Source organism: Achroia grisella, unplaced genomic scaffold (genome assembly GCF_030625045.1).
Source record: "Achroia grisella isolate CSIRO2021 unplaced genomic scaffold, CSIRO_AGI_Agris_v1 utg770, whole genome shotgun sequence".
Taxonomy (NCBI): Eukaryota; Metazoa; Arthropoda; class Insecta; order Lepidoptera; family Pyralidae; genus Achroia; species Achroia grisella.
Window position 1 is genome coordinate 3,200,809 of NW_026713016.1, and position 12,134 is coordinate 3,212,942.

Genomic DNA, 12,134 nt, shown 5'->3' on the forward strand with positions numbered 1-12,134 from the left:
ATGAATTTAAATACGATAAAAATATTAATTGTTTGAAATTAAGTTTGTTTGCTTCTTACGTCTACATCTTACATGGAAGCCTTAATTCACCAATTGTAATGATTAGGTATATACATAATATTACACATTTATCAACTTAATTTGAAGGACATTGCCGATCAGTCTGGGCTTGAGCCTTTCACTTTTACTGTAAATATATTTTAAACTGTTTTCTTAATTGTTCTCTATTATTCCACTTTGTCTCTATCAATATTCTTTCTCATAGTTTTTCTTCACGTAAAACTTTACATACAGTCCAAAGAAACCAAGTAGCAAAACAAATCAACAAAGCTAACAAGTACATCAATATATCGATTACTAAAATAATAAATAAGAAAAATATGCTGATGAGTGGCATGTCTGACTTCTGTCTGATTGCAAATCTGTCAACATACCCACATTTTACCGAGCTTTTTTGAAATGTAACGCGACAGTAGTGATCCTTCGGAAATTAATACTGACACAAAAATTTTAGTCAGAATCAAAATTATGATTATTGAACCCATTGGATAATAAAAATAAGTATTGAACCCTTACGCTTACGATATTATTACAACGGACTCGATTTTTTTAATACGTTGATAGCTATCGCATTATTATGCTATTAATAGTAAACGATATAACTTTCAAACTTTATTTTATTCTGAAATGTTCAGGAAACGATTCTACATACAAAACTTGATCGGCCCATTTTTTTATAGTTTACAGGAAACGTTGCAATTAAACATGTGATTGTGGAGTTGTAGCAGTGGGAGTTGCATGCTAAACGTCTGCTGCAGCTCGCGTTAAGTGCATCCATCGCAGTAAGTAGGGCGACGAACTGCGATCGATGCGACAGCGCCCTCACCATAACTTTATCCATTTACACAGCTCCAAAAGTTCCCCGATCACAACAAACGTAGAATAATGTATAATATAAACACACGCAGATATTGTTATATCCCTAGATAGATTTTGTGGAAAATCGTCGAAAATCTCACACATCTCTACCGATGTGGCTTGTTTTGCTATAAAATTACAGGGTGCACACCCTGTAATATTATAGCCATGTCAGCGCAATCCTCAGGTATAGCTACTTATAAAGCTTAACACGGGCGTCATCCAATGAGGACGTTTTGCCGTCCATGTGTTACAGGTCGTTAAATATATTTTTTAAACTGTTCTAATGCCGTTGATCATAGCCGGCGTATACTTATGCAGCTTTACCCAACGAAAGGGGGCCGGGGGTGCAAATGGATTCCCAACTCGTGGGATGACTGAAATTGGTAGTTGTGGCAGTGGATGAAGGCTAATTCCTGCATGACGGATACGACTTCAGTCTGATGCCATGACTAGGGGTTCGAACCTCGGGACAGGCTTTTGTAATTTCCACCCTCTTTTAAATTGGACGGGGGATCGATCGAAAACATATAAAACTTAGGCATAGATTTCAAATGTTTTATATGTTTTGAGCTGATATTACAGTTATTTAAATGTAACAAAATCTGTCTAGTCTAGTCTGTCCTAACAATAAGTCTATTGTATGCGAAGTAGACCAAGATAATTTACAAACTTCGTTGCCTTTTGTTATCGCAATATAGAGTAACCAAGAACTTCAAGTAGAACAAATAGAGTAGCCAACTTCACATAAAGTTAAACATCGTGGCCTATTGCAATGGTGATTTATTTATTTATACAAACATAAACGATAAGATTTTATTTAGCGAACATAATTTGCATACTTCGGGAATGGAGAATGGCGTCGAAATTTTCAAAAAAGATTATTTACATAGCATCTTTCTTTCGTAAGCCTACCGGGCTGGCGTCGACTCCGGGCTGCACCCCACATTAAAAGTCAAGTGGTCGCCGAAAGCTCCCAATTAGCCGAGACTTTGACGCGGTCCCACCAGTAATTGCAAAAAGAAATATGTTTTAATGCTCTTAAGAAATCATTATTAGTTTTCTTGACGTGAAACAACAAATCTTTGCAGCGTTGACAAGATGAAAATAAAAAACTAGAAAAGATGGTAATTGGATAACCCTAGAAATATGAATTTGTAAATTAAAACATAAAACAGACATGTAACAACAAGAATTATTATGCAATCAACTAATGTTAGTGTACTGATCACGCCAATGAAACAGGCATATGTGTGACAAACTTCAGGTATTTTACGGTAATGTCTTTATAGCAACAATGACGATCGATCGCTAAAATGCCTGCTCCTCCTTAAATACCAGTAGTTATCTCATGTTTACACTAAATATAACGTGAAAAGCAATAGGGAATGAGAATTCGCCTACTGTGTCTAATCTAAATCCATATTAAGAAAAAGTAGTTCACGTTTAGGCTGCTTTTGATTATAGAAAGACACAATCGCGGTTGACATAGTCAGAGGCAGGATTTATTAAATTGTCTCGCGGGACGAGGACAAACAATAGCGCTCTATCTTGGTGTAGATAATGTCGGGCGCTGCGTCGGCGGATCCAGTGCACAATGAGAGTCGCGCCCGTTTGGCTGTTGCCAATTCGCAACATACCACATCCAAACTTTGAGGCTATCTTGTTACTAGGTATAAGGGTAGGCGATGTTAAAGCTTTTATCTCAAACTAAGTTGTTTACGCTTCCGAGTTATTGTGTTATAAAATTACTGCAATTCCTGATAGTTCGTTTAGGAAGTAGCTACTGTTTTGATTACTAGTAATAGTAATAGTCTGTAATATAATAGTCGAATCGTACCATATAAACATATTGTGTATATGGCTTTATAAATTGAGATATTTATGTTCTTTAGTAATGTAACTCATGAATCGAATTTTATAACGTCTGAGCAAACATCGATTAATTATCATCAAACTACGATGTTTTATTAATAAAAATTATATTAAACTTAATTATAAATGAATAACTTACCAGCCAATTCGCCGTGATATAAGTGTGACGTGTCGACGTCGTGGAGTTGTCCCTGTGAACCTTCCACCTAAAAAAAATATTTATATAAAAACATTTCAAATACAATCTTTACATCTTGTGATAAACTTCAGGCTCTGTTGATATCTGTCAGATAACAACTAATTAGGATAGATATAGATTATTTTTAAGCCTACATGAACGCTCATGAAATCCCCCACGATGCCCAAAATTTAATTTTTATCCCTACCTCCCACATATTTTTCCGCCATCGCTACAAGCACAAAATCTCCAAAATTCGATGGGAAAATCTTCAATCCGACATTACTTTCTGTTTCATTACAGGATCATCTCAATGAGAAAATATGTTTTAAAATGTAATAAGTTGCAAACACATCACATATGGTGGACGATTACAGGACGCGACAAACCACATACGCAATGGCTTTTGATGAAATATGACTACGATAGTTTACCTACGTTGCCTTTCGGTATTGTTTATAAGAACATTCTCTTCATGCTTTCTACGTTGGGTACTATTATGGTGTCGCCAAAAAGAGTATATGTCATCGGTTAACGGCATAGACATATTTTCAAGGTAGTTCCAAGTCTGGATTAGAGCTTACTTATTTAAAAAAGAAGAAAAGGTTAGGAGATATTTAAACATTTTGTTTACCTGAAAATCATCACTAAAAGCCGAGAGATCTCGGCGTAAGCGAAGATTGAATCTTCTACCATGCGCCCGGAAGTGCAATCGTAGGTCTGTCTGTGTGTCTGTAGACCGCCGTCTACGAAGATGTTGCTCGTGGACTGCATCTGCATCGTAATCTAACGGTTCGTAGCGCTCGATATATTCGCTGAGTCGACTGTTCGTGAGATGAGATGCTGTAAAAAATAAAAATAAAAATGATTAAAATACAAATACATTTCGCTGCTTCAAATTTCTGTTTATAAAAAATATAAACGAAATTGGTTCTAATTGGAAGAGATAGCTAATTTGAAAGACAGTTGCACATGAGAAAAAGAGTCACCTACGAATGTCAGATGAAAGATGGGTAAACAACTATACAACACAAAGGGAAAGAGGATATAGGTACAATTTGCCATGTAGCTACACCAGAGCTGTTTTTTACGAATGATAATGAAATTGAAATGAAATGATGCACCCGCTTGTGCTAACAATTTACGCGCGCAGTTAGCCTATCTTGACAAATGCCAAATTACCACGATGGTTTCCAGGGTGAACCGCGTGGAGGTTAACCGGACGTACATTGCTAGCAACAGGGTTGTTAGTGTAATAACAACTCGCCTAAAGCCGGGTTTTTTTAATAGATGATAATGGAAAATACACCTGCTTGCGCTAACGGTTTACGCTGGCTCCCCGAGCCGGGTTATGAACATGATATCACTTTCCGTTGCCTCTTGTCTCTTCTGTCTACCTTGTAAATAAACCAGGTTTGACGTTAGATTACAAACACAAAGGGGATTAAATGGAACGTATAAGCATTTTAATATAACTAAGTAAATAATAAAACAGAAGACAAAGGTGCTTCAGATGAAATAGGACAAAGGAGATGCCGCACAATAAGAATTCAAAAAAGTTTATATCCGTTTGTTGGCGAAAATGCAATTCAATTTCGAAGGATAATAAATAAGGATTGGGAATGAACAGCGATCACATTTTTTATTCAAGTAGGCCAATTCGAAGAGCCCTAAATCTTAATAAGTTCGCGGCTGTCTAAGTTTCTGTCAATTTTTCACTACATAAAACCATTTATGCATTATGTTAAATTTAAGGGGGTCTTCCTATGTGATGGGTTGAAAAAATCGATTTTTTTTTTTTCATAAATTGCTCCCTTAACATGTCTAGAATACGGTAGTAAAGCGATTTTAGAAAATTCGAAGTCGTTTTAAAGATACAGCAGGTAAAAGAAAGAGCGGTTCGGAGCGGTGAGTTGGCAGTTATAGACCGGGCCTATTGTGTACCGTCGGCTTTATACCTGGATCTTTTATTAATATATTTGTTTATACAAGTTTAGACACGTTTCTACAGACTTAAAAAGGATAAAACCAATAAAGGAATAGGAGGAAAAGGAGCAGGTAAACTTACTGATAAAGTTATCCAAGAAATTACAAAATTCTACGGATTAGCAATTCGACGCCATCCAGATTCGCTTGAAGATATGAGAAAGGAAGTTTGGGCAACGTACTATCACAAATGTTCTTCTGATGAAAACCCTCAGCATCAATTTTGTCCAGAAGGCGAAGACAGTTGGTGTAAATGGCGTAAGGCTGAAGCTAATAATGAACTGGACCAATTTCATCACGATAAACCACCTCTAATTCCGCAAGTCCAAGAAGCTATCAAACCGGTTTTCGAAGATTTATCGAAAGACGAATTATTAATTCGTTGTTTAGGAGCAGAGACACAAAACAATAACGAATCTTTGAATTCTTTGATTTGGATAAACATCTTCATTCTGGTCCCAAAGTTGTTGAAATTGCTAGCTACTTCAGTTATTATCTTTAATGAAGGTTTTCAAGGTATTTTAAAAGTAATGTCGATTATGGGATGCCCTGTTGGTCGTGAAGCCCAAGCGTATGTTGAGAAACGGGATGAAAAGCGAAACTAACGCTCTGAGCGGCGCGTAAGTGATGTCGTTAAACAAGCCAGGATTGACTCAAGAGCTGAACAATCTGCTTTAAAAGAGTTTCACGAGGAAGAGGAAGGAATACTCTATATCGCCGATTGAGAGTAAGTTGATATTTTAATAGTTTTTAACGGACTTGAAACTTTAAACGCGTTTTTCTCAAAACTGTGTTTTTCAAACTTTCCTCCGTTGTATCTCAGAAACGGCTGGACCGAATTACTTGAAATTTACAGGGCACACTCAATATATGTAAACGCATGGAATGAACTATTATCAATCGAAAATTTTCAAAACTTCGATTTTTTTATAGCAAAAAAAAAAAAAAAACGCCTAATTTGCAACTTTTATTTAAAATGTCTATCAAAAATCAATTTTTTTTTATTTTCATTTTATTATTGTATTTCCGTGCTTTTAAGCCTACAAATTAAAACGCCGTTTTTTTTTTTTTTTTTTTCAGATAAGCCGATCAGCCGGAATCGTGGAGGAAGTGGGAGCTCTTTTTTTCGAGGCGGGGGTGTTCAGAGCGCTGTAACTCTAGTTTGACTGAATATTTTTAGCTGAAATTTTATATTTATACTGTCCAAATATGTGTTAATAAATGATAAAAAACTTGAAGCTCTAAATATTTACTGGTCGTAGAAAAAAAATCCTAAAATATCCCTAAAAAACAGGCCTCACATAGGAAGACCCCCTTAAGTCAATACCTAAAAGTATAAAAAGTAAGTACTTACTACTAGTACTAAAAGTAAGTATCAATACATCAAATATTTTTTTATACTAGCTGAACCCGTGACTTCGTCCGCGTGGAATTTATCTTTATTTCTATAAAATAAAAGTAGCCTAGGATACTCCTTATTACACCTGCCAAAAATATTCCGTCAAAATCAGTCATGCCATTTTAGAGATTAGCCGGAACAAAAAGACAGACAGATAAAAATGGAAAAAAATATTATTTTGGAGTATGTACCGTATATACGTATATCTAAAGAGTTAAAAATGGTTATTTCAATATTACAAACGGACACTCCAATTTTATTTATCAACAGTTAATAATTTAACCTCACTTTTATAATTATTAAGTCAGCATATGTTTGTTAAGTCTAGCTTTGATAGGACTTCAGAGATAAATCAGATGGTAATGAAGTTGTAAAGTTGTCTCTGAGAGATATCGACCCCGCACCGCACCGAACGCCCGTCGGAGGACCGATGGCCGACCGCACCTCTCCATTTACTTGCTCTAAGTCTCGAGTTTGATTAAACGACTCCTCAGAGGCATTCGATTTCCTCAGTTCGAATTTTTCCGTAACGTTAATTATAAACTTTTCGAGGACTCTGGATGACATTTAAGTTGAGGACAATGGACAACTTTATGAAAGTCGAATTCACAGCAGTAAAATTTCGTAACAATTGCCTTTTCCTTCGCTACCCTAAAAGGGAAAGGTTCTTAAGAACAGAAATAGAAATGAAAAAATGAATGACGTGACGTCGCTAGCCAACAATATGGGATGCAAATGTGCAACACGTGTCGGTACATACTTTTATTGTGCATGTATATTTATGGTTGTCGTAGCTTTACGACATTATTTTTAAGCTGGTTTTTAAACCCAATTTAACACTTATTTATAAACCAAATTAACTCTTAAATTGTCTTTAATTTATTAATAGTTAATTATTAACAGTATGTTATTAATAGTTGTACATTGAATATAAGTTTAGAAATTATGCTAATAAATTAAGCAAAATATTTATTTGTTGTCCTGTATGTAATAATATATTATAAATACTTCGCGGTCTGTTGATATGGAAGCAGTTATGTGGTGAATGAGTTAGGCACGTAACCCATATTCAGGCGACTAAATAGCCCATTTGTTCTCGTTAGGACTTCATTTCGAGAAAAAGCATAACAGGAAACGACCTAGCACTGTTAGGTTACTATGCATCGGAGTAGAAAGGGACGTATCCGGGCCAAATGGAATTATTATTAGCACTGCTTCGTTAACTCTGCTAGTGTCTATTTAGAATAGCAGTTGAATAAACACAACAAAAATTGGGAGATTGTAGGCGATTTGATACAAGATAACATTCTCAACCCATGTAAGTATGTGTAAGTACTTGTACAAACGTACTATTTTTTATAAAGAATCAAGTCAAAATTAAAAATATTAATATAGGGCATTTTTAGTTTGTCTACAAAAGACTATTACAATTTTTCAGACGAAAATCCAATAGGTAAAACAGTGCGATCCAATAATATTGCACTGTACCTAGTTAAACTCTCTACTCTTGAACGTAATAATTCCATATTTCGCGGTCAATGTAAGAGGCAAATGACATTATTATCGATTTTATAAGGTTAAGGTTTACTCTTGATCACGTTCCAAATAAAACTACAAATATGACTTTAGTCTGTAAGCCGTCAGAGCAGCTGACTGCTTCAGTTAAGAACAATTCAATACAATAGATATTACAAAATATTTGCTTTATGAAGTAAAAAAATAGGATATTCACACGTACAATAATATAGGGGCCACATCAATCATTCACGGCTTGTATGGAGTACGAACTGGCAGTGTATTTACACATTCAAGTTTATTCGCTATGCCAGTGGTACAGTGCGGAATGAAGCTTTTTGCTTTGGGCACCGTGTCACTAGGTCAGTGGGACAGGAGCGCCCCCTGCCACTCTGGATGTAATCACAAAGGAAAGCTCGTGCTCGCCCGTTTTACTACGTTTTTTATAATCCAGGTTTCCTAAAATAGGAATGGTTGTAGTACTAACGTTTGTATGGTAACTGCAAAATAAATCTCACAAAGACCTGTTGTGTATTTGTTGATATTGAAAATATATTAAAATTAAATCCGTTTTTAACAATATGTCTATGGATTCAGCTGTTTATCCATATACTTTTGATTTCCAAGAACAGTTGAGTCAAGTTGACACAGCTGACACTTGTAAAAGTAAATGTAATTGAAATTGCCAGTGAAAGAATAATATTACGGTTTTCTCTATAAATATTTATATACTATTAAACATTGTTTTAATGTCATCTCATCAATTGAGTTAATAACAGAAACAAAATCGACATAAATATATATATTACTAAGCTACATTATTACCTTCCACCAACAACTTAAACTTCTTACCATACTCTGGAAGAAAGCATGACTTAATATATTTAAACAAGACAATTAGTAAAAATAAACCATTATCAACATTAAATCAACTGAATACGTAATACAGATGTACGTAGAGAGTGTATCGAGAAATAAGTTCGAATTAGACAAAACTGGACCGAGTCTACAAGACACCCTTATTGTTATTTCAGAGGTATAATAAAAATATTTTGACCCTGTTCTAATCACGAATGTATTAGAACTTGAACGAAGTAAAACAGAGTTCCGACCTTTCGTCTGTGCTGAGGTACATACCTAAAATTTTGTTAATGGCGTAAGTTAAACTCGTTTGGTTAAAAATCGGTTATAGGCAAAGGCCCTACCCTAAAACCAGAGGAAAACTTTGTTAGACTCGTAAACATGGGTACCACCGTCTCACCAATTAATAATTCTGCGCCAAGTAAGCTTGTATGCTGATTCCAGTTTATAGGATGAGATGAAACAGATATATGTATATAGAAGGTGTGTCAAGAAGCACGCTATTAATTAGAAATATAATCATATTTAAAAATAATATCGTCGTAATACATAGAATAATTCGTAATCCGTCCTGTGGTGGTCGCGGATTCGATTCCTCGCACGGCATAAACATTTGTATTCATGATTCATGAGTATGATTGTATTGTTTAATTTAAGTATTTTCTATATGTTGTTTAGCACCCATAACACAAGCTCTGCTTAGTTTGGGACCAGATGGCGCTGTGTGAATTGTCTTAAGTTGTTATTATTATTTGTAGTACCTTATTTAATAATTTATAATTCTCAATGATTCATGTTATTATTTTTGCCAATTCAATTACATAAAAGAAAATATGTTATTACAATATTCAATTTGCAACACGACTCACGCAATCTTATTAAAGAGAAAATTTGAATTTATCTGTTCAATCAGTTTTTTTCAATACAACTTTGTTTGCAAGCATTTATTATCTCATTTAATCGAACCAAACTAGACGTTATCTATGCGGGTTGAACGTGATCGAGTCGAATCAAATAATATAAAAAATTATGTTTCTCAATACGATGCATTAAAACACAAATAAAATACAATTATTCAAAAATATGTATCTGGGTATTTTCTATGTATATTATGTATGTATTTACAAAAAAATCTAAGTATTTATATCAGTAACTCCACGAGGTCTGTTTACCTTGGTACTAAATGGCGCTGTGTCCCAAGATAAACAGATCTTGTGTTATGAGTACTAGACATCTCATAGAAGTATAAATATTTCTTTGTGAATACATACATAATATACATATAGAAAGCCCGGTGTGGGTACATATTTTATCTATTTTCTATGTATATATAACAACATCTAGATTGATACAAACAATTATACTTATAAATACAAATATTTGTACCGTGTGAAAATGCATCGAACCCGCGACCATCAGAAGTAAGGTGCTAAACCGCTAGACCACCGAGGCCTTCAAAATTACTTGTACATAGAGAATTGATAAGGTTATACAAAAGAGAACTATCAATAAATTGTGGCAAAATTATGATAGACATTTTCTACGTTCCACTGTTACGGCAAGGGAACCGTTAATGGCCACATGTCACCGTACGTTAGCCAAGTTAGTGGACGGCCAAGTATGTCCACGGAAGTCTTAGGATCGCATTATAACTTGTCACTTGGCGTTGTTTCAGATTGTTACGACAGGTAGGACACATCACAAGTTTGAGTAGGCTCGTTAACATTTGCGAAACTGCGACGTCAAAGTCACACACTAACGACCGTAATTGTGTAAAAGTTGCTATTTACTATTTTCAACTGACTTAAAAAGAAGTAGGTGTTTACAGAATTCGATTGCAATTTTTTATATTTTTGAATAAATATTTATTAAGCTAAGTTTATATTTCTATAAATGGTTTATTTGTATAAAAAAATGATTAATTGAATATATACCCAAGTATAAAAATATATAACACAAATTTTCTATAGTTGCAATTACTAATGTTAGTTTATTTTTAATGAAAGACACCCAGAGAATTTCATACCTCTTTAAACTATGTAACAAAGGGAATGGAACGTGTGCTTGGGTTGTCTGGAAACTTGCGAGTATGTAACATTAAGTTAGTTTGACTGCTTACGACCTTTTATTGACCCGACATTCTCGTATATATCTATGTTTATAGATACAAAAAGAAAAGAGATACCGTTCTCTTTTCTAGCTATTCTATTCTATTTAAGCCACCCAAAATAAAAAATATATACAAATAAATATTCGGTAGATTTTAATTTTCAACCTACTGTAAATCTTTTTGAACCGATTTACTACTACCCATAGAGTTCACTTCTGACCATGTTGGCCTCGTAAAAATGTTACTATGATTAGTTTTCATGTGGTTTTATTATATAGAAGGTAATATACCAAGCGGTTTCTAAAATGACAAGTTTCAACAAACTAAAATTAAGATATTTCCATACAAATACTGCATAATACTATTCTGTAAATTCGACTCTAACGTCATATATATGAATAATAATTATTCTAGAGAGTAAAATAATATCTATCATTACTTTAAAGTAACATATAAATTTAAAAATATTTCAACAAAAATACAAATGTAAATCAATTTGTAAGATTTTGATAGAATTTTAGTTGTATATACATAGGTATCTAGAAGAAAAAACATACGTAAGCTTGCGTGGCTTCTTTTGGGCAAAACAACCAGGCGTCTAAAATATGAGTATTATATGCCACATTTTTATGGCAGGCAGTCAACGATATTGCACCAGATATGGTGCGCAATTTTTTCGTCAATTTCAAAGCACTCTCCTGAAAAATATCAGTGGAAGGTGAAAAAATGACAAAGTTACGACTTTCCAGATCGATATAGTAAAATTACAAGAGTTGCGTTACGACGTTCCAAAATGGATTTACGTGAATTCTCTACGTAGCGTACATTTAGGCTAAGCTTAAATGCTCTGCAGAGCATCACACACATGCCTACTAGCTTCATAGTTTTATTCACCTTTCTATAAAGATATACTTGAATGTATATGACACAGGATAGAAACGAATGACGTCACAAGAAACTGAACATTAACAAGTAGGTAACACTTCAAAGGAACTTTGTCGATCACTTAGTAACGCACTCAAGTGAGAAAAGACTGCACAGTGGCAATCGACGCAGATTATCGGGTTAAGGGTTATGAAATCGGGGTCACAGACATTTTCATTATTGAGACCTTGAAAAAAGGAATCGATTTGGTAATTCAAAAGCCTCGTGAAATTTATAGTCTATGTGTTTTTCGACTATTTTATTATTCATAGCCTATGTAATTCATAGACTATATTTTGATTTGTAGGCTATATTACTGTAAAGTTTCATTAAAATCCATTCAGTAGTTTTTGCGTGAAACAGTAACG

General features: G+C 34.3%; 1 protein-coding gene across 1 annotated transcript in view; it reads right to left on the reverse strand.

The window, feature by feature from the left end:
- The window catches only part of LOC131850505 (disintegrin and metalloproteinase domain-containing protein 10), a 72,722-nt gene that overhangs the window by 37,951 nt on the left and 22,637 nt on the right, over positions 1 to 12,134 (reverse strand). Inside the window, exons 2-3 of the mRNA XM_059200750.1 lie at positions 3,606 to 3,814; positions 2,933 to 2,999 (exon numbers count right to left, since the gene is read on the reverse strand). Of these exons, the coding sequence (XP_059056733.1) occupies positions 2,933 to 2,999; positions 3,606 to 3,814 (276 nt within the window). The remainder of the gene's footprint in view (positions 1 to 2,932; positions 3,000 to 3,605; positions 3,815 to 12,134) is intronic.